This window comes from Crassostrea angulata, chromosome 6, assembly GCF_025612915.1.
Source record: "Crassostrea angulata isolate pt1a10 chromosome 6, ASM2561291v2, whole genome shotgun sequence".
Classification (NCBI taxonomy): domain Eukaryota; kingdom Metazoa; phylum Mollusca; class Bivalvia; order Ostreida; family Ostreidae; genus Magallana; species Magallana angulata.
Genome location: NC_069116.1, coordinates 15,821,668 through 15,847,950, shown reverse-complemented (window position 1 = coordinate 15,847,950; position 26,283 = coordinate 15,821,668). Strand labels below are relative to the sequence as shown.

The following is a 26,283-nucleotide window of genomic DNA, read 5'->3' as shown; positions in this document are numbered from 1 at the left end:
ACAAAATACTTAATTGTTTGAGTAATTTTTTGTAACTGCCTTGTTCATAAATATAATTGTTCACATCTAAGAATTATCTCTATCATCTGGATTAAATTTTTCTTTGAACTTTTCTTGAAGATAAATATGGATAATTTAAAAGCAAAATAACATGCATACGCAGGATGACTATAGCTACACAAAAAGGAACTTTAAAGAATCACTGGTATAGAAAGAAATATGCTCTTTAGAAAAAAAGATATGCGATGAATCGATTATTGCATTATCGATTATCGAATATTTGAACGTATGCATTATTGAATATTTTCACGCATGCGTGATTGAAGTTTTTTTCACAACATGGCCGAGTATGGGTAAGATAATTTACAGGACCAATGAACAGATACATTTGAAATGTATCCACTTAACATCCCATCTTGTCAGAATTTCCGATACAAACTGTGTAAAAATAATGTAATCAAAAGAAGGCGATGGTTCTTCTTTTATTGTCACCTTTGATTCGACACCAAAATAGCCAAACACGTGTAGTTTACTCAAAATACAATGAATATTTGCGTGATAAAACAGTGATATAACAATGTTTTACTGCCGTCACTTACATTTTGTTGTACGAAATATTTATAGGTACAATAAACAATCTTACCAATTTTAACTTGCATCGGCACAAGCTTGTTTCAAATTTGTAACAAAAATAAACTTGAATTTCATGTACATGCATACAGCAATCTCTCAATCTTTTTCAAAGATATCATCACATCACATTTTGTGTTTAAATATGCATTATTTAAAAATACTTTACTGGCTTAAGCCCAATTCTTGCAAGTACCATCATGCTGAAGAATGTGCGAAATATAATTGAAAGTCTAAAGAGATTTTGCATTGTAAACAATGTGAAAGTACCTGCATGATAACATTTCAAAATTATGTGAGCTAGTCAGAAATTGTTTTAATATAATAAGAATATCAAGAAATTGTTTTCATTCTGGATAATGAACACTTGTGTACTCATCAGATTAAAAACATGAAGTTCGATTATTGATAATTATTAACTTATCACATCTATGTGCAATCTGACTATTGTTTTTAGGTCAGTAAAATATTGTGCTAAATACAAAGTCCATGTAATAACTGTTAAAGTGTAGAAATGATAATTACATTGATGTAATCTATCATTCTTGTCAATAAAGCGTTTTGGCATTTTAGAAAGAAGCTCTAATCTTTCTGAGAGCTTTGAACAAGTTCTTATTGGGCACAATATTTGTTTTGTGATGATTATTTTTTCTTAGTTATTAGTTTAATATTAATACTGTATACAGGGTCATTTTTTTCCTCATGTCATTTTTGCCCTTTTGTCGTTGCAAACAGTTTCTCTCCCTGTTGAATTCGTCCAGACACAGATATAAAAAAAAATTGAGACATACGAATTTGTCAAGTCTTAAAGCTCGCTCGACAATGAGTGCGAAAGCGGCAAATGTTTTCTTGTACCGTATTTTTGGGGGAAAAGGCAGATATTTTTATATCTCTAATGCGCAAGCCTTTGCTTATCCCCCAGGTCAGCTTATCGTAGGTTAAAAGTTGAAAAGTAAATAATGAAATTCACTGCTTTTATCCAATGTAAGAGTTTATTTTAAGATGTTGGATTTTTTTCATCCTTTAAACTAAGGATTCATGTATGAACCCAGGAAACTATTTGCATAATAAAAAATAAAATGAAACCATGTAGAATGTAATCAGAAGAAATTTTTGTGATTTGTTTGTGGAATTCAGTGGTCTTGGGTGTAGAATAAATCAAATGTGTTGTTTTTTACAATTAATTTCATGTAGTTAAAATAACCAGCTGATAATGGTAGTCTGGTGTCGTGTGTATAAAGGTGTGAAACCTGTGACTTAGACACAGCCTGCGGGAACGTATTGAAACCTCAGATCTACATTTACACTTTATAGCATTGACTGTGTTTGTTAGCAATACAACTTCTTTGCATAATGGAAAGTCACTACTTAATTAATTTATTAATGGAAAAGAACATAATTTAATTATTTTTAACCGGGTTTTCCGAAGGAAAAATCCGGTTATTAAAATGGTGAAAATGGCGAGCGGGCGGGCTGGCGGCTGCCAAAAGGGTACCCTCATTGTACGGATAAATCCTCCTACAGTTTTCAAGATAAGAAGTTGTTGTTTTGCAGATCAATTATACATATATCAGAGGTTTGCATATTGCTAGGATTTTGATTTCCGATAATTTATCGAAAAAATACCAGCTTTTGAACTTAGTCATTTTTTGGCAAAATATTGCATATAGGGTACCCTCATTGTACGGATAACTCCTCCTGCAGTTTTCAAGATAGGATGTTGTTGTTTTGCAGATCAATTATACATATATCAGAAGTGTGCATATTGCTAGGATTTTGATTTCTGATAATTTATGAAAAAAATACCAGCTTTTGAACTTAGTCATTTTTTGGCAAAATATTGCATATAGGGTACCCTCATTGTACGGATAACTCCTCCTTCAGTTTTCAAGATAGGAAGTTATTGTTTTGCAGATCAATTGAACATATATCAGAGGTGTGCATATATCTAGGATTTTGATTTCCGATAATTTATGAAAAAAATACTAGCTTTTGAACTTAGTCACTTTGGCAAAATATTGCATATAGGGTACCCTCATTGTATGTATAACTCCTCCTACAGATTTCAAGATAGGAAGTTTTTCTTTTGCAGATCAATTGTACATAGGGTATATCAGAGGTGTGCATATTGCTAGGATTTTGATTTCTGATAATTTATGAAAAAAATGCCAGCTTTTGAACTTAGTCACTTTTTGGCAAAATACTGCATATAGGGGTACACCATTTCACTGGATATGGGTTGACATGGGTTATGGATAACGTTCACATAAAAGAAAACCCGGTTTGCTCTCACATTGACAGCTCTTCACTTGTCTGTGTGGTATTTCGTTTTCTCATTCATAGCAATTACAGGGGATAAATCTGAGTATGAAACCAGGCGTAGAGCTAATGGATGCCATACCCCGTAATTACATGTAGTTTTTAAAGTATAACTTGATCAAATAAAATTTAGCAATAAGATATTAATGAAATATAAGATATTTGGTAGTCTATCAGACAAAACCACCAAGGTTGGTGTTGCAATTAATTTACAGTTTGTAAAATTACAATATTTATATATTGACTGATACAGAAGATATCAATCATCCACAAAACATAGAGCAAGATCTATTTTTGAAATTTGCTGAAAAATATATATGTTTAGTCAGTTTGATAATTTTAATTACTCTATTAACATTCTGCATCAATATTTCCTGAAAGTACATAAGATGATTTCCTTAATCATCGGTCATACTTTCACTATAGTAATCGTTGATTGAAAATAAGCTTATCCTCCACATCGGGTATTTTAAAGTTTTTTCCTGTATTTTGTTTGAAAAAGAGCAATTCAATTTATGCCCCGCATCGACATATGCCCTGAAAAATACAGTATACAGTAAACATTTTTGGTGGAAAAGCCAATAAAAGCTAAAAAAAAAAAAAAAAAAAAAAAGTCAGTGCAAGGAAAAATTGTTGTAAATTTGCAGTTGGATGAAGAAACCTACCGGTACCGGTAATTAGTAGCATGTTAGTTTCAACGCCCCAGCCAGACCTTTATTTTGTATAGTTCAGGTCTTGGAATGATGATCAACAGAGTAATGGAGTGTTGTTCGTTGTTCTGCTGTTCAAATTATGACGTTGAGGAGCTATGTTTCACTCTGAATACCGTATAATGTTTTTTAGGAATGTTTCTGGAGAGCTTTGTTTCACTCATTCTCTGTATATTATGTCTTTCAGAAATGACAATGGGGACCGATACGGAGGAGGAGGTGGTGGGGGTGGGGGCTACGGTGGGGGAGGACGTCGAGGAGGCAGGAGCCAGGAGAAGAAACCATTACCAACAGAACCACCTTTCACGTGTTACGTAGGAAATTTACCTCAAGGGCTTGTTCAAGGAGACTTAGAAGTCATTTTCAAACACTTGCGGGTAGGAATATTTACAATGTTTATAATGACTGAATATTGATAAGACTAAGTTTCTTATTTGTGAATGAAAAAATTATTATTTTATTATTATTATTATATTGACTTATATAGCGCAAAATATACATGTAGTTTCTATGCGCTGTACACTGTGTTAATAAAAGGGGTGTGCATGCTTATAATGCTATGTTAGAGATACTTTAAAAAAAAATATTAGTAGAGTGATGATCAAACAACAGAAGGTTATCTAAAGCATAATAAAAGGATGAGCAGGATATACATAGTCTTTACATACTATTCGTTTATGTTTTATATTCACGCTTAAACAACAGTGTTTTGAGGGTCTTGCAGAATGCTCTGTGTGTTTCAAGCTTACAAAGTTCCAATGGTAGTTCATTCCACAATTGGGCACCTAGTATGTTTATAGCTTTTGTGCTGTATTGATTTGATGACCTCTTCACTACCAGTTTCCATTGGTCAGATGATGATCTCATTGTCCTGTGTGGTTGGTAGACAGAACATAGTTCGCACAAGTATGTTGGTGTTGTAGAGGAATGTAGTGATTTGTGGATGGTTGTCAGTACTTTGAATATAACACATTGTTTTACAAGCAGCCAGTGTAGTTCTTGAAGTATTGGTGTAATGTGTTGTCTTTAATCATATTCTTAATATGTATTAAACAACTTTGTCTTGGAAGAGTAAATACCTTAAATAAAAACTGTTATTCTTAATAATAGTATTTGATGCCCTCTTTGATAAGGAGGAATATCGTGTTGCTCATGGGGTATGTGATTCATTATCATGATAGATACCTCTGAGGGAGTCAAACACTTTAAATTGTTGAATTTCATTTCACAAGGAAAAAGGTCAAGGCTCAAACTATTCTGAAAATAGGGAGATATTTTTCAGTTGATAAACCTTTACTTGACAGACATCAAACTTGATACACTTGTATCCCTTAATTAAGGAAATGAGGACTTTTAGTCATTATAAGGTCAAGGTTCAAGATAACCTGAACGCAAAAGTATATAGTCGGAAGTCAGCAATTTACCCATTTCGATATTGCTACATGAAAGGCTATGATGTCTCTAAGACATTTTTTTTTCTGTAGGTTCGTAGTGTGCGTCTAGTCAGAGATAAGGAGACAGATAAATTCAAAGGTAAGTTAAAGTTTGGAACTGCTGATGCTTTTATTCAAATAAGATCCTTGTCTTTTTAAATTTATTGCATCTATGAGTTCACATGTAATTTTATTTATATATGCATAATCGGAAACCCATGGTCAATGGTCAGTCTTGCATGCACATAACAGTATGATATCTGGGCCAATTTGCTGAACCTTTACCTCAGCTTCATAAATGATTTGTGCCCTATTCCAATAGGCTCCTTCACACTTTTTTATGAAAATGTACCCTCTAACAACAAAAGACTGCATCTTATATTTTTGTAGATTGAAAAATAATGAATGTTATGAAACTGGGCAATATTCAGTTTTTGAGTAAGCCCACTGTTCGTAAGAGTGTGTGAGACTGACTGTGTGTTGCCAGCAATGTTAGGTTGAATGGTTGGATCCTTTGATTATTCATCTGTGTATTTTTTTTTTTGTCAGGATTCTCTTATGTAGAATTTGAAGATATTGAATCTCTCAAGGAAGCCCTCACATATGATGGAGCAGTGAGTATATTTATTAAGAGAAAATAAAAAATAGACACACCTCAGGTAATTAATGAAAATAAAAGAATATAGAAACTTGTTCAAGAATACCAAATTCCTAATTTACAACAGAACATAAGTTTTTAGCATTCAAATCTGAAAAATGAAAGATAATCCTACATTTGATGTTATTCAACAGTTATTTGAAGATAGGAATATTCGAGTGGATATAGCTGAGGGCAGAAATAAAGATAAAAATCAAGGATTCCGTGGGAGAGGAGGAGGAGAAAGAGGTATTACCCTGTAACCATTGTAGTTCTGTTCTGTTAAGTAAATACATGTGTTGTACAACATGTAAAAAAAGGACTTTATCGAGACTGTGATTACAAATTTTTGATGCTTATTTTTATCATTTTGGTACAGTTGGTAAGATGAGTAACGTAATTGAGCTTACGTGTAAAGGATTATAAATCTAAGACTAATGACAAAATGTGTACATTATCTTTAAAGTTTTGTGACAGATAGCGCATGAAATTTGAATATTATTAGACTTAGGAATAACATAAGCTTACTTTCGTTTCTTTGAAGGAGGTTTTAGAGGACGCGGTGGTCGTGGAGGTGGGGGCCGGGGTGGCTTCCAGGACCGAGGGGGAGATAATTGGGGCGGTGACAGAGGATACTCAGACCGAGGAAGCTATGGCAGGGGAGGAGGAGGAGGAGGAGGTTTCAGGGGAGACTTTGGGGGTGGTAGAGGCCGGCAGGATGGCTTCGGTGGCAGAAATCAGAATGGGTTTAGTGGCCGCCCAAGACAAAGACAGAACAGTGGTGGTCCCTCAGAAGAATTAAGAGAACCTTCACCAGGTTAGTTCATCGCCGATCATAAAGTCTTCAAATATGTGTATTTAGTTACTTTGACAGGTAAATTACATATGCTAACAGGCCACACTGATATAATTCACATGTTAATTTCTTTAGAAAATTTTATTTAAAAATATCGAAGTATTGTCCTCTCATACGTATTTTTCGAAAATTAGGTCGATACGGTTTATTGGGCGAAGGAGGCCGTTTTTTAGCCAAAAAATAAAAAAAAGTATAAATAGGTCTACTTCGAAGAATTGGTCGAAATATTACCGCTAGTTTGAATGAATAAATGGTTTTAAATCTTATTTCACAGTTTTAAACAAAAGTGATATAAAATGCATTTCTTAAAAACATCGTAAGAAAATGTCTGAAATTGCATCAAAATTTTCTAACCAATTAATTGAGTACGGCAAGATTAATTTAAGATTTTTTTTTATTATTTCCCTTCCATGTGTACAAACTGGTGTTTACTGGGGGATAGTAAACTAGCCTGGAGGCATGACTATGGTAGCACATGCAACTCTGTGTTTCTGTGTGACTTTTTACTGTGTACATGTATATAGACAAGAGTCAACCTTTGATCTTATCGAAGCCTGTGGGCATGAGTAGCACGTGCCGAGAGTTCAACTGTGTATAAACAAAGTAGGCGCTACCCAGACTGATTTCAGAGGCACCTGGCTAAGATTTCATCGAGAGATTAATTTTGAATATAAAGAACGAAACTTGTACATGTATTCTATTATAAAAACGAATCGTTTTTTTATATTTCTACCCGATGATATCCCCCCCCCCCCCCCCCCCCCCGCCAACGCAGAATCGATTTCCTGTTTATCGTAATCACTACAGTATATTGATTAAAATCCGTACGATTTTTACACAGAAATTCAAGCAGTATTATAGTAAACACTCATGATTTTATTGGATGGTTGCATAAATTTTTGCAAAATTTCATATCAAATTTTCCAGCCCCCCCCCCCCCCCCCCAAAAAAAAAAAACATAAATAGGGCGAAGCGATAAATAGGGCAAGGTCCACGTGTCAGGAAAAAAAAGTATCAACCTAATTTCCAAAAAATACGGTACATTTGTTGGTAAAATTTTAAGGTACCTCACTACACTTACACTTAAACTTTTTAAGACGCTACGTTACAAGATGTCGGTTTAAATGTTTTGTTGAACTGTTTATATTGTTCGATTGGGTTGTATATCATCATAGCTCAGTGGATAAAGTATTGGGCTTCTGAACCGCAGATCATTTGTACAAATCTGCCTGGAGCTTTATGTTAACCGAATTAAATTTTTGAAAATGTAATTTTTCATCCAAAATTGCACATTTATTTGCCGATTAGACTAAGCTACTTCTTATCCATTATGATATCTATCATAATCAAGTAATTTTCTGCTGATTTCAGAAAAAAATTCACAGTCTAGTGAGCCACCTTAAGGATATTCATTTTTGTACCATTGCTTTTTTTGTTTATTAAAGTCATCTTTTTCCAAATTTCAGAAAGTGCTGCTCAGCGCCCAAGATTAAAACTTTTACCAAGAAGTGTTAAAGAACCAGTGGCTGCTCCCGCAAGTATGTCTAGAAATGCCAGCATATTTGGTACGGGTAAGCCCAGGGATGCGGTAGATGATGCAGATGTTCCCGCTGACCGCAGTCGAACAACAAGTGAAAACAGCAACAATTAGCTACATAAGAAAAACTCATTAACCAATCGATTGTAAATATTGTACTTTTCCCCTTTTTTACAGGTACAGTTGATACATTTTTTTTTATATAAATTGGAAAGAAATTTGTATCACATTTTTTGTCTCTATTTTTAAATAAAAGTGTTTTTTTTTTTGTTTTTTTGTTTTTTTGCTGATTTTGTACAATAAATCAGATAGTTTGTGGAAAAAAGATGCGATATTGTTCTATTGTTAATTTCTATTGCAGATATTATGTTTACTCTTACCTGTGTGAAATGAATTGTTGCATTCAAGGTTTGTAAGTAGTAAAAGACATTACTGTTTACCCCTAGGAATGGTTCTCATCACCTTGGATACATTTCATGCCAAAAGTGTTACTGCAGTAATCACGACTATTGACTATACAGTATACTGATAAGAGACATGTTTTCTTTTGGAATGAATTGCCAATGCCTAGCTTTCATTGTTTTTAGGTTTTTTCTTTTTTTTAAGAAGTATAATACATATATCACCATTTCCTTTGTTTGGACACATATATTTATAATCTTATTTACATTTTATTATTAATTTTTTTGTTTGAATGAAAAATTGTAGTTTAACAAGACATGACGGAATTAAGTTAAATAAAAAGTTATAGAACATTATTAAGTTTCAATTCAAACCACTAGGAAATTTTTTTCATTAGGGTGTTTCCATCGCTAATATATTCAAGTTCTTGTGTCACACAGTATAGGAACTAGTAAGACATTCTGAATGTAAGTAAATACATTCACTGATTTTAATAATGATAAAAGCTTCTAAGTTGTCAATGTATTTATAAAGTAGCAATATGAATTTCATTACACTGTCAATTACATGTAATATGAACAGTAGTTAATGTAGTTTTTCTATTGTATACCCCATGTTTAATACAAGCAAGCAGTAGATGTTTAAAGCATGTTTTCTTCATGACAATTTTATTTTTTATTTCATAGCATTGTTGAGAATTTGTAATTTGTTAAAGTCATCATTTTGATCTCTCTTCAGTGAATTAAAATATCCATTTTAAAGTTACATGTTTGAAATGTAACGAAGTGTATTTTTATGAAGCTATAAAAGATTAAAGTGATTTTTTTCAGTTGATTAATTGTAATGTAATTTTGTATATAATTATGGCATTAAATGAAATTGAGGAAAACTTGTTTTTATGAATGAGATATGGCATATGAGGTGCTTGTTTGTATGTGCTGGTGTACATATCTCCATATCTTTCATAGTGTTTGTGTACTATATTTATATCCGGTATACCATTGTGATGTCATGCATTGGTGTTTATGATTTTTTTTTCCTGTACATTGAAGTTTCAAACCATGATGTACATGAAGCAGAATAAAATACTGAAAGAAAGAAACGTATCAATATTTATTGGAGAATAAGTAAAACATGTACCAAGGATTATAAACAGGGGGAAAAAGATGCATTTGAAGTGTAAATTCTGCATGGTTAGTGACATAGGTTATACATGTACATCCAAATTCCTGATTCTATTGAATTTCATGCAACAAATGTTAATTTCACTGAAGCCTGGTGAAATTCTCTCAGGCTTTGATTTTGGCAAGCTGTTCACTATGCCTCATGTGATATGACCGACAATCCTTTCTGTAATAAATATGGGAGTTGGGTGGATTTGGGAGCGGAATGAATTAACTCTGTAAAAAAACAGTACCCCCATGGATTCAGTTGTCATCAAGTGAGTTGCACAAATGGGAATAGAGCAGATGAGAGGGGAATATGAGTAAAAACTGCTATGCGCAAATTCACACTTTTCATTTTGCATTAATTTCACAATTTCAATCTAACTTGTGCAGAGATACATACTGCATATTCATGAAAGCTGAACTATATTGACATTCAAAATAGATAACTGTATTTGCCGTTATGTGTTTTATAGTACGTTATACAAAAGCCCATTTAGCTCATTTTCATAGCTATTTTCCTTTTCGCGAAGAAATGCATACATTAACTTTTGCGAAAAAAAAACGCGTAAGTTACGCGTTAAACTTCGCAAAAGGTTTGCTTTATTTCGCGTAACTTTTACTCCTTGCATGTATATAAGATACTGGTTACAAAGAGCGCATTTCTATGCTATTTGTTAAGTTTTATTATAAGTATTTTAGACGAATATTAAGGTCGTTCGTTCGATTCGAATATGAGTGTATATAACTTTTGAGCATGTATTTCCCACAGTAATAATTTAAACAATAAATTACACCTCATGAGTCTTTGGTGATTCATGCATGTATGAAGGTAGCTGCAATAATGTAGCCCTCTCCGATTTTTTATATCTGATGGATGCTGGGTTTATTGTAATTGAATTGAGATACCAGATGATCATTCAGCATATTCTATTCCCATTTTAATGCCAGAGAATCAATAGGTTAACATATTGAGTGAATGTAATTTGTGCAATATTCTAATGGGTCAAAAAAAAAAAAAGAATCCGGAGAGGGCTACATTATTGCAGCTAGTATGAAGGTGGCGACGTTAGCTTAAAGAAACGGCTAAATCGTTTCCTATGGGAATTTGTGTCTGACATTATTATGATAATTTCGTGCAGTCCATGATTTTTCTTAGGTTGCTGTATGTTTCGACGAATCGATAAACGGGACGTGTAGGTTTCAGTCTGGCTGTTCTGGCTGATGAATTAGCTAAAAGTTTCTGTAAGAAATAGAGGGAATCGTACTTGGTGGATGTAAATATATCTACAGTTGCATCCAAAATCTAATATTTGAATTTATGACTGATAAATCACACACGACTTTGTTTATGTATAGTTTTAAAATTTAAACAATAAAATGCTTTCTTTGGGGATTCATTCGGGATATGAAGGTAGCGACATTGCAGAAAAAATACATGTTATGTGATTTTTTCTGCAATGATCACTACCTTCATAACCTGCATGAGTCATCAAAGAAAGCATTTTATTATTTACATTAACATTTTAACTAATTAATAAATTGATCATAAAAAGTTAAGTTAAATTCACTAAATTACTGTTAACGTACATAAGTACGTTAGCTAAAAGAAACAGCCAAATCGTCTCCTGTGAGACTTTGAGTCTGACATCATCATGATTATTTCGTGCAGGTCGTGATTTTTCTTAAGTCGTTGTTGGTTTCGACCTATCGATAAACTGGGCGTGTCAATTTTAGTCTGGCTGTTTCTTTAGAGCTATAAATTAACTAAGTTTCCGTAAGAAATAGAGAAAATAATACTTGGTAGATGTTAATATATAAGTATAAATGCATATACAAGTATAACAGTTTGGGTGTAATATATATGTTTAATTTCACAAAACTATTTTTAAACTATGATAATCACTTCTCGAGTTTATTTTTCACTGTTCGTCTTCTTTATGGTATGTATAAGAAGTACATATATGTAATTTAAATCTGCATGAATTAGTTTATTGTATTTATTCGTAGAAAAAGAAAGAACGCAGGAGTCGAAAGTGTATAAGGTCTACCTCGATCTTTTTTACTTTTAATGTTTTTTTTATTGATATTATCAGAGACATATATAACATATTATATATGTCTCTGACATATATAACATATTATATATGTCTCTGATATTTTAATCAATTTCTTTTTATATCAGGAAAAAAATAGTGGAAAACAGCTAGATAACATTACAGATACGGGACGTATACCGGTATATATACTGCCCCTGATCATATACATGTATAAGTGTTAAGACATTCGTCTTCATTCATTTTGAAATTGTTCTTTATAAAGGGTCCCGTTTTAAATAAAAATATACATTGAACTTTCGCTTAATATCGCGATAGATTAATCAGTAATATTTGTGTTAAATTGCATTAAAATATAAAGCAAAGGTTTAATAATTACCAAAAATGAGCTAAATGGGGTTTTGTTTTATTTAAAAGGTTGAATTCAGTAAAAATTTGAGTTGATTAATCCAATAATTATTAGAATGTATTTTTGAAGGGGCAAATAACTATATCCCCAAGTACCCAAACTCCGTCACCATAAGCAGAAAACGTCCCGCGTTTCTCTGTAAATTATTTTTTGTGGTTTTTATCATTTGCAATCACTAAATATAATCTGAAACAATATAATTTATAAAATTATTAACAAAAATATTTTTATTTTTATTCAAATAAGCCCTCTGAATACGACGTTTATCACGCGTGCTTATTATATCTTATGAACCTAACTCCGTCACCCACATGCTCTATGATATGGCAGGGAATGAAGACACATTAACAATTTAGTTAAAACTCCATTTGTATCTAGTCCAAGTTATAATAAGTAAAAATGGTGCATACAATTTAATTGTATTTAATTTCACCGAAATGAAATGATCGCCAGAATAAAATATGGGTCCATGTAACAACAATCACAATGGCCTTTTCAGAATGTATGGATGCCGTTCGATTTATGTCCTTACTTATTTCAAATATTTTATATCATTAATTAATATATTACTTATTATATTATTTATTTATTACATTTTTAGAAATGTATCATATTCTAAATAGCGATATACCGGATATATCTATACCCTGTATAAGGCAAAAGTTACGGCATGAGCGATTTGACGTTATCATCAAGAATAGTGCATAAAGGCTATTGCGGATTGAAAAAAAATGTGTATTACCTTAATCAAAAATGTATTACATGTGAGATGTTTCACCTTGATATCTCTAAAAATGGATGACCACCGTAAATGATCGAATGGGCCCGCATGTCAGAAATATCGATATTTTAGTGCTCCCGTGAAAAAGTTTTAGCTGATTTCACACAATTATTGGTGCATAAAATGAACAAGGTTTAATTCTGTTATTTTTTGACACATTCTTAAATTTAACCGTTGCAAATTATTGACATTTGATTAAAGATTTTTGACATGTAAAAAATGACGTCATAATCGTACTTGATTTCAAACGGCGAGGAGTTTCCCGAAAGTGACGGAGTTAGGGTAGTGACGGAGTTAGGGGGCTATGCGATACAACTGCGTTAACAGCTGGTTGAAGAACGATAACTCTAAATCAATTTAGATGTCGCACCTGTCAATAAATCCAAAATGGCGTCTGCTTGTGCTTTAGAGTGGGTGCCAGATTCTCTGTATAATACAGCTGTATCTGCAACCGTTTCTTCCTACTCTAGACACAGAAGAGAGGTTAAAAGTCTCCCAGAGGATGTGCAATTCGATATATATTACAAAGTGAGTACGAAACTTTCCACTTTCTAAATAACTTGTTTCCACAGTGACTGTGTTATTCTAGACTAAAGAAAATGTTCTATTTTTCAACATTTAAAATGTGTGATATTATTATATTTGTAAAATAAACCATTAAATATGAATAGAGTAAACAAAACAGTTCAATGGAATCCAGTTTTATATAATTTTTACCACATAGTAAGTGTATAATATAGTGTCGTTGGTCCAATGATGATTGATGACTCAGTGTGCTTAGGTACATGTCAGTGTCAACATCATCATATTTATTGGACGATAAAAAGATGTTTAGTGGTCTCGAACTAGAAAGGGACATTCATCATGTTTATCGGACATTTTTGTTCATATCATATATACATGTATAGGTATGTCTTGACATAGTAAATCTTAATTATTAACGACGGGTCAAAAATGTGAGATAAATTGGTGTGTGAAATTTATGTCAGTACTGTAAGCCCCCCCCCCCCCCCCCCCCCCATGCACACTGTGACCCACTTACGGTAAAATACAATACACAATCGCTAAAATTTTACAGCTGGTTCAACTTGAACAGTGGTGACCAGGATGCAAGTGTACTGTGGGTTCATTGATGTTTTTGTGCATAAACTATTGGGGATTAAGGAAAATTCACCGATTTGAGGATGTAAATTTGTGGACAATGGTCTTATAAATATTATCTGCATAGCATATCCTACTGCATTGCAGAGCTTTGATTTAATTCGTGGATCAACTCAAAAAAGAAATTCAAAAAAATAAATCACAAAATAGGAACGAAAAATGTTGCAATTACAGACCTTGCCCTTGGGACTTGTGAATCATTACAGACTGACAGATTCCACATTCACTGCACAACAGTGTTAACGATATAACCAGTTTGTCTATGCAATTAATTAAATTTCCATGTTGTGACGTACTGTTATAAAAAGTATAAGTCACTGGGTGTTGAGGATCCTTAAGTCACTAGTTAGATTTTGATTTGACACATGTACTGGTAACTGACATGATTGTTTAAAATGCAACCAAAAGTGATTGGGACAAATTTTAGTGATGAGCAGTTTGGTGGGTTTTTTTTATTTTTTTAGCAAAGTAAGGTTTAAAATGTCTATTTTGGTAGTATTTATGGTCTAAGTGTTTGCATTCAATATGTAAATTTGCAAGGAAATTGATTTTTCATGTAATGAAAATTATCTAATTATCTATCTTGTAGCTATACAACAAAGGAAGAATATGCCAGTTGGCCTTAGAATTTTCTGAACTGGATACATTTGCAAGAGTATTAAAAGTTAATGACAAAAGGTAAGATTTGCAAAAATGGAAGGAAAAAAATCAATCCTTGGAAACATTTGTACATTTCCTTCAGGCATGTGAAGAACAATTTCAGGGATTTTGTTATTCTAATATATGTAATTTTGGTAATATTCTTGAGGGGTACAAAGGTTGATTGACATAAGACAGTCACCATTTTTTTCTCGACTGTTCTCCACTAGTTCTCATTTGGATTGATAAAGCCAACAAAAATTAATGATAACGTAGTTTCTCCTGCACCTACATATCAATTCATTTACAGATTTCATTTATCTTTAATAGGAAAATTACTCAGTTTTAAGTGAAAAAAAAATCATTTCGAGATTTGTCTCTTTTTAAAATTTGCATAAAATACAGTCATGCCCTTTGCATACCGGTAATTGTTTCAAATGTTATTAAAAATTAATTATAATTCATGCCTTAATATCCTGTTTGTTTAAATAACAAACAGTTACCGGTAATGTAGGAATGTTCAAAGACCTTATAGAAAACAAAAGAAACCCTCAGGAAAAACATATTTCTGCCATTATCATCACAATTTGATAAATCATATTCCATTCTGCAGACATTTATTGCACCATTGTTTCCAAGCATTAATGGACCATGGAGCTAGTGTGTCTGACATACTGGCAGATACTTATGCTAACCAGCTTGCTCAGCAAACTAGTCAAGACCCAGCATCAAGGGAGAGAACTATACAATTGGGGTTTCAATTAGGTAACCATTAGAAAACAATAAATCGCATATGTACTGTAGAAGCAGGAATATTTGTTGAGGATTAAATTTTGTTATTTTCGTTGACAATATTAATCAACAACATTAAATCCATGGTGAATTTTAACCGAAGTATTCATAAATGCAGAGTTGATAAGTGATATCTGTAGGGATTATGATATAACGAAATTTTATTTTGTTTAAAAACAACAATTTTAACCCAATGAATAAATGTGCTTCTACAATATATCAAATTAACTTTTAGATATAAATCTTTATGTTTTCCTAGCAGTGGCACAGGCAGTTAAAAAAAAAAACCATCATTTTGTTATAAATTTTCGCTAGTTGAATCGAATCTGGATTTGATGTGGTTTCAAATAAAATACATGTCAAATGTTTGGCAACGTGAGAGAGTTTTCAAAGATATAGAAAACTGAGTATTGATTCACCAGACAGTATGGGTACTTGTTAACTTTCTGTATCTGTATGTTTTCAGGGGGCTTTCTATGTGATGCAGGCTGGTTCTGTGCCAGTGAGACAGTGTATAAAGCCTGTCTGAGCCTCTGTCAGATGGACAAGGCTAACCTACACAAGTCTCTGGAGTGCAGTGTCGGGTATCTACTTTATTTGTATTTCAATTGATATTCAAACAGATAAAATGTATTTTAATTACCAATAAAAGTTGCAAACTCAGTAGATACTGAATAAAAGTAATGAAATAATGAACTGATTATAGGAAAGAATACCAAATTCTTCCATTTAGACCATATTTGTGTGATGGTCCTGTCCAGATTAAAATTTTGTTAACAAATGACTAACACTGTGAAATATAGCTATAAGAATTTAACATTTAGGCCTGTAACTGTACTAATTCTTCCAATGAATCATACCTTTGCAGACTGCTGCATGTCCAGAATGCTAACTGTAAATATTCGGAGGCTGACCAGACATGTCAAATAGCTAGGCAGACGCTGGAGGAGTTACTGGCCTTGGGTCTACCGGTCAATCCTGCTGCCTTCTATACTGAGTGCTGTGCACTATTATTTGCTGAATGCCAGTATGATGAGGTAAGAAGTTCTAGATGAGTTGAATCCTCATTTGAATCCACAGTTATGTTGGGTCTCTATATTATGTCCCTATGTCATGTCCTTTGACACCATCTACATGTATATTACATTTACCGGTAAAATCATATTTGTCCAGGTTGGGACTACCCATGGATTGAGAGAAAATTTTTGAAAAATGAAAACAACACACTGTATTGCAGTATATCCCATTGAGAGGAGAAATGTTTGTTTTTTCCCCTCCTGATCTTTGGGTTGACCCAGCAAAGGGACACAATTGACCTCACTTTTTGCAAAGCGGGGCAGGTTTATTACAGGATGCAACTGAACAGGAAATTAAGAATTTTTTTTAGTTGGAAAATGATGTCGCAGAATGGAAGTTAAAAAGGCACATATTACCTATATAGCAGCATGTAAAGTTTCTACTCTCTGCATTATTCCTTTTAGGCAATCAAGTTTTGCTCTCGAGCAGTAACAACTATTTCTAAGACGTTGCCAAATAAGGTATGAATTAGTTCCAATCATTTGATTAATTAACATATAGATATCTATCAATTCAGTTGAAATTTTTCTGATGCAGTACATTCTGTGTACATTTGTATTTTTCAGACTATAGTTGATGTCTTACGACAGTGTTCTAAGGTACATGTACATATATGTAACTTTTGGTTTTACCAGTATTAAATGATAATTTTAATTTATGGGCAAATTCCGAACATATAGTTCATGTGAAAAATAGACCTGCACATATTCAACTTTCACTTGCATCTTAATCCTTTACTATTTTAGGCATGTGTAGTGAAGCGTGAATTTCGGAAAGCAGAGGTGCTAGTAAAGCATGCTGTGTGCTATGCAAGGTAAACTATTCAAATCCAATGAAATGTTCGGAATAAAAAAATTAGAAATTAAGTTACCTTTCTAAACAAATATATTATTTCAGAGAGAAGTTTGGAGACAAACACCCTAAGTATTCTGATGCCCTCCTGGATTATGGGTTTTATTTATTGAATGTGGATTCTATAACAGCTGCTGTTCAGGTTTATCAGGTAAAATAAAACTGTCAAAAAATTCTCTCAACAGTAAGATGTGACGGTCTTCATTTTTTCTTCAGTTCTACATGTACATTTAATAACAATATAATGACTTATTTCAAATGAACTTTAGAAAAATGAATTGTAGGCAGTTATCTTAATAAGAATTACAAGGGATGTTTGGTCTTTTGACCTGACTAATTAATAACTGGTGATGTGAAGATTTGATGCTTACATCAAATTTGTTTTCGGAAACACTGATGAATTTATTTGGGTTTCTTTAATAGATGGCACTGGGTATTCGTCAGTCTGTTTTTGGTGGAAGAAACTTGTATGTTGCAATAGGACATGAAGACTTGGCATATGCTTCATATGTTCAAGAATACAGCTCTGGAAGATTTAATGATGCCAGGTACAACAGGCGGATCTTGATGTAATTGATGGGAGCTCTTGATTTGCAATGATTAATGGGGATTTAGATTCTAGCATTTATATTTTGTAGAGAGCATGCGGAAAAAGCCATAGAAATTTTAAGTTACATATTGCCGGAGGATCATCTACTACTGTCTTCATCCAAAAGGGTTAAAGGTACAAATATTTACAGGAATATCATTACACATTTCAGACATTTTGTATTGTTCCAGATACTGTAGATTCCTTATTTTACGCAAGCACTAAATTACATGATTCACCTGATTTTCACTAAACCTCGAGAACATAAAATCCTGATGCCAAATTTTAATCATAGTTTAATGTAGTTTGCATATACCAGAAAAATAAAAGCGAGATTTTAAAATTTGCGAGATGTGCATGCAATTTTACTCGGATATTAATTCCTAGCTTTTAATTAGGAATCTACGGTACTCTGCATGGAGACACATGTATTTTGTTTTTGTTGAATGCATGTTCATGAACTGGTAACAGGACAAATCTTTTCTAAATGTATGAACATTTTTTTTAAAGCCTTGATTTTAGAAGAAATTGCCTTAGACAGTTTGTCTAAAGAGGCGAAAGAGAAAAATCTCCAGGAAGCTCAGGAACTTCATCTTCAGTCTCTGGCTCTGGCTCGCAAAGCATTTGGTGAAAACAATGTACAAACCGCAAAGCATTATGGGAACCTAGGACGTCTGTATCAGTCCATGCAAAGATATGAGGTACGTGCTTTGATAAAGATTTTTCTGAGTAACATTCAGGCTTGAAATAAAAAATGTTTATATAAAAAAATTCTATCATGCAATACTCTTTTTGCTGAACCATATCTTAGAAATGTTTCATTTCTCTATTTTGCTGAACCATAATTATTTTTGGAAACATTTCATCTCTCGTAACAGGAGGCAGAGGAAATGCACCTTAAGGCCATAGAGATTAAAGAGAGGCTTTTGGGGAAGGATGACTATGAAGTGGCATTATCTGTGGGACACCTAGCGTCCCTCTATAACTACGACATGGAGAAATTTGCTGAGGCAGAGAAACTATACTTGAGATCAATAGCAATTGGTAAGAAACTGCACACACCTGAATTTTGTATCTCTATAATTCATTTCATATACAATTATTGTTTTTTTCTACCATGCTCGAATTTAATGTGTTGAAATATTTAAAGGTGATCTAATAACCGGTAGATTGTAGTACATTGTCTTTAATGTACCGGTAATTTTCCTCTTTTTTTAGGTAAGAAATTGTTTGGGGAGGGTTATAGTGGCCTGGAGTACGATTACCGAGGGCTGCTCAAACTTTATCGCACCACCAATAATCTTGCCATGGCTGACCATTATCACGACATCCTACACCAGTGGAACACCATCAGAGACATTAACAATGCTGCAGAAGTAAAACCCTTGGAATTCTCCATATCCATAGACTTTGAAGATACAGTGAAAGAGTGTTTCTCCTGAGTTGTCAAACAACAGATTTTTAAACATTTCTCCACAAGGATGTGTTCAATGGTGTGGTAGAAAATCAAATCGCAGTAGAGCCATTTCGTGAAGTGGCTGATCTCTTCAGTTAGCATTGAAACATCAGTCAGGTCTGATGAATATTGTGTGCAATTTTTCTCTACTCTTAGTGTCATCATTGTTGTCCAGTCTTTGGCTTAAGAACTGTTAACAATAATATCTTGCTAGTATGATCCTATCATATTCTTGACATAAGCTATTTTTTGGGATGATTTTTTATCCCTCCTAATTTAATGGACTATGTTTTAGTTCATGGTATTTTATAGTGATCACAATATGGTGTGACCGGTCCTTAGACCTGCTTAACAGATTGCTACCATTTATAGCAAAGTGAGCAGAAATATGGATCCAATTTAAATCAAATTGAGACTAGCAATCATGATTTGCTTTGGGTGAAAGTATATAAAGTAACATTACATGTATGATGTATTAACAAAGACTTAGTTTATACGAACTTACATTAGCATTTTCTAAAATAAGTTCACTAAGGATAGGAGGTTGTTGGCATGATAGATTAAGAGATTTACATGTATAAAAATGATTGTTCAGTGGAAAAATCATTGATCTTTTTTCATATGGTGCATTTTTTCTGTAAAAAATTAAAATATGAGCAAAGTAAAAATCAGATTTTTTTCTTGACTCTTTCCTTTCCGAACAGAAAAACAATTGATCTCTAATGGAGAAATACTTGTGTTTTGGTTTTGAACTTATGATTGTGTTGTCTATTTTAAATCACTGTTGGTGCATCGACATAGGTTAAAAATTTTGATGAACTACTTATTATAAAGATGTGATAGTCCCTATCAATTAATATGTTGTTTAAAATCATTGTCAATGTTTATTGGTAACGCCAAGGTAGGCATAGCAGCACATGGAAGATCCCGACTATTGACCTTTTTTTCACATCATGAATCTACAATACTGTCAATGCCAGTACAGCTCTGTCTTGTTGAACATACAAGTATTAATATTTGTTATTGATGTTAATGTCAGCTGATGTATCACAATCCCTTAGCATTGTCAGTTTTGTTGAACGAAGGGAAACATAGTTTTTTTGATAATTATTTTTTAGCATGTTTTTGTCTCTTAAGTGAATGCTAAGTGTTATTGTAGCTGACAATGGTGCATGGACAAAAAATACTCAGGTTTTCACATATTTTTCCAAATGGTTGGAGAGTGGTCATCATATATATGAATTAATCATGCTAAACAATTGTTGTTCCTGGCATTTACATGTACCGTATTTACTGAATTTTTGTTTATGGATAATGATGAGTGATAATGTTAGGCCTCTAATTAGTTTTATTTGATAATGAATAAAAGTCAACAGGTTAAATCACAGTGAACACATGTAGTTTATTCACTTGATTTAAATTGGTACAGTGAAAGTCTGCATCTTAATCATTGGTTGCTTTGTGATATCTTTTAATTTATATTGTTGAATAAATGACTTATTCTTAAGCTGTTGAATTGGTTGATTTATTATTTTGAACTGAGTACTATATTATATAAGTAGCTCAATATGGCATACAGTTGTTGAAGGTACATATCTCTTCATTGATGTAAAGAAATCTCATTTTTTCATTTGACAATACGATTACTTGCAATTATAGAGCTGTTTTAATAAGTTTGCTTACTTTTATATAATGTAACGAAAGTGCCAAGTTTATACATCAAAGCAAGTCAAAATTGATACTGTTGTGCACAGATAAAATCTGCAGTCACAAATGCAATTTCCATAAATCACAACTGTACAATTAGCGAGATAATGCTAATATCAAATTGCTGTTTGACACAAACTTCCCCTTGTTCATGGTGTAGTTAAAATTTAAATATAATTTGTTTAAATATTTTTTATAAAGAGAGAACCTTGGTTTCTACTGAAGCCATGCAACTCTACTCCTCCTCCCCCCCCCCCCCCCCCAGTACTTTGAATGCCACCACACCAGTTTATATCAAATTAAATAGGAGCAATGAGATTTTTAAAAAAAAAAAAGTTCTTGACTGAACACAAGGAAAGATTCTTGCCTTTTTGTCTTTGCACAGCGTGAACCTCACAAGACTGGACCATTTTATTAGGCAAATACCGGGGCAGGCATTAATATTTTGTCATGCAGCAAATTATAAACAATTTAAGACTGCAAAACTCATCTTTTCATCAATTCTCATTAACCAAACGTTATGCAACCAGATTTTTCCCTTTTATGCATTATTCCATTTCAGATTTCCACTGCTTCACAACCATATTTCATGGAAAGAACCTGCCATGTTTCAAATTGTGTGAAAAATGTAGAAAACGGGTGAATGCATAAATTCATCTGTTTAATGAATGATGATTTGGTTGGAAAGAGAGGATGCTTCTCTATCAATAAAATACATTTATTAACCATAATATCTTTACATTTTTTTTTTTTTAAAAAAATGTTAAACATCTAAGTGTTCAGCAGTCACTGTTGAAATATGAAAACTGTACATGGTACACGGCGTGTACTACACGCTAGACCATATTGACTTGCTCATTACATGTATTACCAAACTTCATAATAACAAGCAAGAATATACATGTATTTGTGATGTTTTATTGATTATGCTGAAAAGAAACATGATTATCATAGCACACATCCATCAATCGTTTCATAAAACCACACATTTTGCGTAAAAACAAATAGAAGTTAACTTTTAAGGGAACAAAAAATGCCATTTAAACCTCAAGTTAGTTTACTATTAGTCTTCCTTCCCTCCACATAGCTGGACAACCCCTTAAAATCATTGATCAAAACCTCCCTCAACTTACCAAATCCCTATCCAAAGGGTAACTCCAACTAGAATCCTCCTTAGAATTCAAGACAACGATCCAATACCAGTAACCTCGAGTCCAACTTAAAATGTTAACTAGTCATGCATTACAGACAGGCCTGTGAAGCAAGACCATACATTTTAAAATGTTATTCATGAGTAACATTGAGCACAAAGCTCAACAAATCATTTTCCAGGGTTCTTTATCAGACACTTTTTTCCCTAAACTTAAAGGATTAAACCTGATACTAAACTACATCATTTTGTTTAAAATTGCTTACGATTTTTCATTGAACTTAGCCTGAAATGACTGGTTTACAATCCTTTCCAGAACATGTAATCCGTACTTTGAGAAAAGAGCAATCCCAAGCATCTACGGATAATTTCATCGCAGTTTTATCCTGCATTAACAAAAGACTCCTTCCATGTTTAAGAAATGATCATTCAGTGATCAAAAGGCCATAAATAATAATGCTTCACAACTTGCCATTAATAAGGTAATTATTTGTGATTATCCAATGAAGCAATGTTATTTACTGCCAATTCTTTTAAAACAGAGGTTAAATCTTAACCCTGATGATTATTTTGCCTACATAGATGGATTCATGAATTCCAAAATAATTCCAGTTAGGGTCTAAGGATCCATCCAGATTCCTTTTATTGAGAGGGGACTGAAAAAATCCAAATCCTCATCCCTTGATCCCAATTGATCCAAGATAGTTATCCTAATTATCCATGTTTGTATCCTATTATCCAAACATGATAAATCCAATTCATCCATCCCAAATTTCCAAGCTTGTCATCATAATGATCCAAACTTTCCCACAGAGCAAAAACCTTAAGAATAAAAATTTTAAAAAATTAAATTACTAATGATTAAAATAAGTATATTTAATGTTTTCTCACCACAACATGAAATGAAGCCTACATGTATGTTTAGACAATACTAGGTTATAAAAGAGTAAAATTAATAACTGTTACACAATGGATGATAATGGCATAAAATCTGAAAAGCAAACTTTTCTGTACAATAAATCTGCAGCATAAGACATTTCATGATCATAGATTTTACAATATTTCTTCAAGTGTTTAAAGTCAATGAGCTGTTAATGGACTTCATATGCACAGATCACAAATATGCATACCATGAACCGTCTTTTTTAAATGCTTGCCAATGCTTGTCATCTTTCATTTCTTTATGATCCTTGCACCACTACAAAATCAAAAGTTTAAAAAATCAAATAAATTAAAAATTGAACATATGCATAAAAGCTTAGCAAGATAGATGAATCAATATTCATAAAATTTGTTCAATACCTTGTTTGTTACATTTAAGATCTGGACCTAGACCTTGATCGGCCCCTGACTGGTGAATATCTGGGGGATGCCCTGGATCGTCTTGGGGGTGTGATACTTCTGCTGCGGGACCTTGACCTTCCTCCGCCTCCTCTGTAATCTTCTTTCACACGGATGTAAGACACTTCTCCCTTAAATAATTAAAATATAATACTAAATTAAATGCATCCAGGTTTATCAGTGTGATACTTATGAATTTCTAAGGCCATTCACTAAACCAAATACAAACCTCATGAGACCTAAACTTGGTGTCATCCAGTTTGCTGACAGCATGTTTCATGTCTTCTTTCCTGAGAAATTCAACAACTCCAGTTCCATCTTTGTAGACATCTGTATAACACACATCTCCTGCTTCCCTCATGTGATCTTTAAGATCCTGCCAGCTGCCAGATGGTGGTAATCCTTAAATCACATGCATATTAAATGTAAAAAACTTTTGATGCGTCTTTTTTCCAAAGACAAACAAATAATTGAAGAACTTATCTTAATGAAAACAGATGAAAAATAGTCCTAAATGCAAATTAAAACTAATATGATTCATCTGTAAGACTAACCAGAGACTAAAACTCTGTATTCAGATCTTCTGGATGGGGGTCCTCCTCTCCCACCTGGTGGTCCACGACCCCCACGGAAGCCATACCCTCCTCCACCCCCTCTAGATCTAGAACCACCTGGTCCTCCACCTCGCGGGAACTCCACCCTCAGTGTATATCCATCATAGTTGTAGCCATCTCTTTCGTGGACAGCGTCTGATGCGTCTCTGGTTAAATACATTCGTAAAGTATAAATTTCATCAGGTTGGGACCAATCTCCCTAATAGGATATAATAATCTGTTTATATCTAAATGGGATATAACATTTAACTTGCGATTTTTTGTATATTTCTGGTAATTAACATTTTTTTTTTTTAAAACTGCAAAAAATAATCTATGAAGCTATTCTTAGTAGCTTTATTATGCTATATAGCTTAGCTAAATCAGGTGATTGTGATGAAGCTGTTTCTACGGATTTTAAAAGTTACCAAGCAAAAATTTCAATTTTTTGCACTTCAAATTTATATCCCAACATGTTGAAGTGGCTTCAATAAACATGATAAATACATGTATTGTAAATTTGAAGTTGGCCTTTCTATCTCCCCTTTGAAGGAGTATTTACTGATATATATAAACGTAAATGAAAAATCTGTTTAATTACTTATCGTTTGTAAATCGTATATACGACGTAAAATTTACCTTGGGTCCTCGAATTCAACAAAACAAAATGGCGGCCCTCGCCTTGTTTTCAAGTCGACAAAGGCAATTTTTCCAAACTTGTAGAACAAATCCTCAATGTCCCTCGCCCTTATGTCTGGTGGAAGGTTTCCAACATAAACTCGCACGTCATTTCCTCTGGACATTATTCTGTAGAAATATGCTTCCAATCAGTAGGCTAGTGTAGTCTTCTCCGTCCTCTCTAAATTTTCTGGTTGAACGCTTTCATCGATCCTTGTCTCGATCATCGAAACGCTTGTATTTTACACCGAATAGGTACTGATGCATTTCGGTACCAATACATTTAGACCCAAATGGTTTTAGTCCTATTATATTTCTGCATTCTGGGACATTTGTCATTTGACATCACATTTTGTTTATTAATATTATTCTTTTGACATTTTAAGATGCTGTAAATAAATTCATTTGAATATAAATATGGAAATAAAGCTAAAAATAAGGTATTTCTGATGCAGTAAATATAGTATACACTCATTCAAGTTGCATAATACGCCATATATCGGCAGTCACTACTCCCGTGGTATCAAGAATCACAGCTTGAAAAACTGGGGTAAAATTTTAGTCTTATGTACAACACGCACCCCCACTTTTGACCAAAGAGCTAGAGTCACGAAGCATCAAAAATTGTCCTATCATAAAAAATCACCATATTTTGGTGAAATATAGGGTAGAATCTTAGCTTTTCATAACTGTTTCTCATTTTTTCGATATCTATCATACTTTTTTTATAAACAGAGTTTACAATATTGCATTGTTTTGATGAAAAAATGTAGAACAGACGTCATTTTTTAAAGTAACGTCATGAAATGATAAAACTACGTATCACTTGAATCTAATAAAATAAACAAGAACTAAATAAAATTATCTTGTAGACATTATAATTAATTTATGAAAATAAATTTATTGATGAAAATACTATGAAAAGCTTATTTACAAAAAAAGTTTTAAAAAAATTACAGGGACCAGTGCTGAAGGTCAACATAACACCGGTACATTTAAATATGTCGGTGTGTGAAAAGTTCTTTTTTCTGCAATTTGAAACTGTATGAAGTAATGCTGATGATGCACAGTGTGTACCTGAGGATTAATAATTGAATTCTACCAATGTAATAACAATTATTAAAAATAAATATATAAATATGACAGAAATATGGTAATTGAATTTAATAGATATATATATAATCTCGCATTTTGATGCATTAGTGTAACAGTCTGTGTACATTATTCTGCATGACCATTTAACTTGTTTCAAGGCTTCGATATTTTCACCCAATCCTTGCGCTTTGCAGCGGTTAGATGCCAGGGTTCAGT

General features: G+C 33.0%; 3 protein-coding genes across 5 annotated transcripts; 2 read left to right on the top strand and 1 right to left on the bottom strand.

The window, feature by feature from the left end:
* The first annotated feature begins 331 nt into the window (after window positions 1-331).
* On the top strand, window positions 332-9,626 carry LOC128187977 (eukaryotic translation initiation factor 4H-like). 2 transcript variants are annotated; one of them, XR_008244114.1, is made up of 8 exons: window positions 332-353; window positions 3,847-4,036; window positions 5,144-5,192; window positions 5,642-5,706; window positions 5,885-5,978; window positions 6,274-6,546; window positions 8,052-8,299; window positions 8,484-9,626. XR_008244114.1 is itself a non-coding variant. In XM_052858724.1 (7 exons), exons 1-7 carry the CDS (start codon window positions 340-342, stop codon window positions 8,234-8,236), a joined length of 870 nt encoding a protein of 289 aa, XP_052714684.1. In that variant the 5' UTR covers window positions 332-339; the 3' UTR covers window positions 8,237-9,626. The 2 variants fall into 2 exon arrangements, 1 of the variants encoding a protein (XP_052714684.1); XM_052858724.1 differs by having other exon boundaries at window positions 8,052-9,626.
* Window positions 9,627-13,296: 3,670 nt separating this feature from the next.
* LOC128189548 (amyloid protein-binding protein 2-like) lies at window positions 13,297-21,015 on the top strand. Its single transcript, XM_052861203.1, has 14 exons — window positions 13,297-13,465; window positions 14,688-14,776; window positions 15,351-15,502; window positions 15,996-16,113; window positions 16,398-16,566; window positions 17,011-17,067; window positions 17,173-17,205; window positions 17,353-17,420; window positions 17,504-17,609; window positions 17,882-18,006; window positions 18,097-18,182; window positions 18,558-18,748; window positions 18,926-19,091; window positions 19,266-21,015. Exons 1-14 carry the CDS (start codon window positions 13,325-13,327, stop codon window positions 19,487-19,489), a joined length of 1,725 nt encoding a protein of 574 aa, XP_052717163.1. The 5' UTR covers window positions 13,297-13,324; the 3' UTR covers window positions 19,490-21,015.
* A 1,097-nt stretch (window positions 21,016-22,112) lies between these two features.
* On the bottom strand, window positions 22,113-25,208 carry LOC128189857 (serine/arginine-rich splicing factor 1A-like). Of its 2 annotated transcripts, XR_008244283.1 has the most exons (6): window positions 24,934-25,208; window positions 24,256-24,461; window positions 23,931-24,103; window positions 23,663-23,832; window positions 23,491-23,558; window positions 22,113-23,182 (listed from the first exon to the last, which is right to left on the bottom strand). XR_008244283.1 is itself a non-coding variant. In XM_052861633.1 (5 exons), the coding sequence occupies exons 1-4, from the start codon at window positions 25,095-25,097 to the stop codon at window positions 23,677-23,679; spliced, it is 699 nt and encodes a 232-aa protein (XP_052717593.1). In that variant the 5' UTR covers window positions 25,098-25,207; the 3' UTR covers window positions 23,222-23,558; window positions 23,663-23,676. The 2 variants fall into 2 exon arrangements, 1 of the variants encoding a protein (XP_052717593.1); XM_052861633.1 differs by lacking the exon at window positions 22,113-23,182 and having other exon boundaries at window positions 23,222-23,558; window positions 24,934-25,207.
* Between the last annotated feature and the right edge of the window lie 1,075 nt (window positions 25,209-26,283).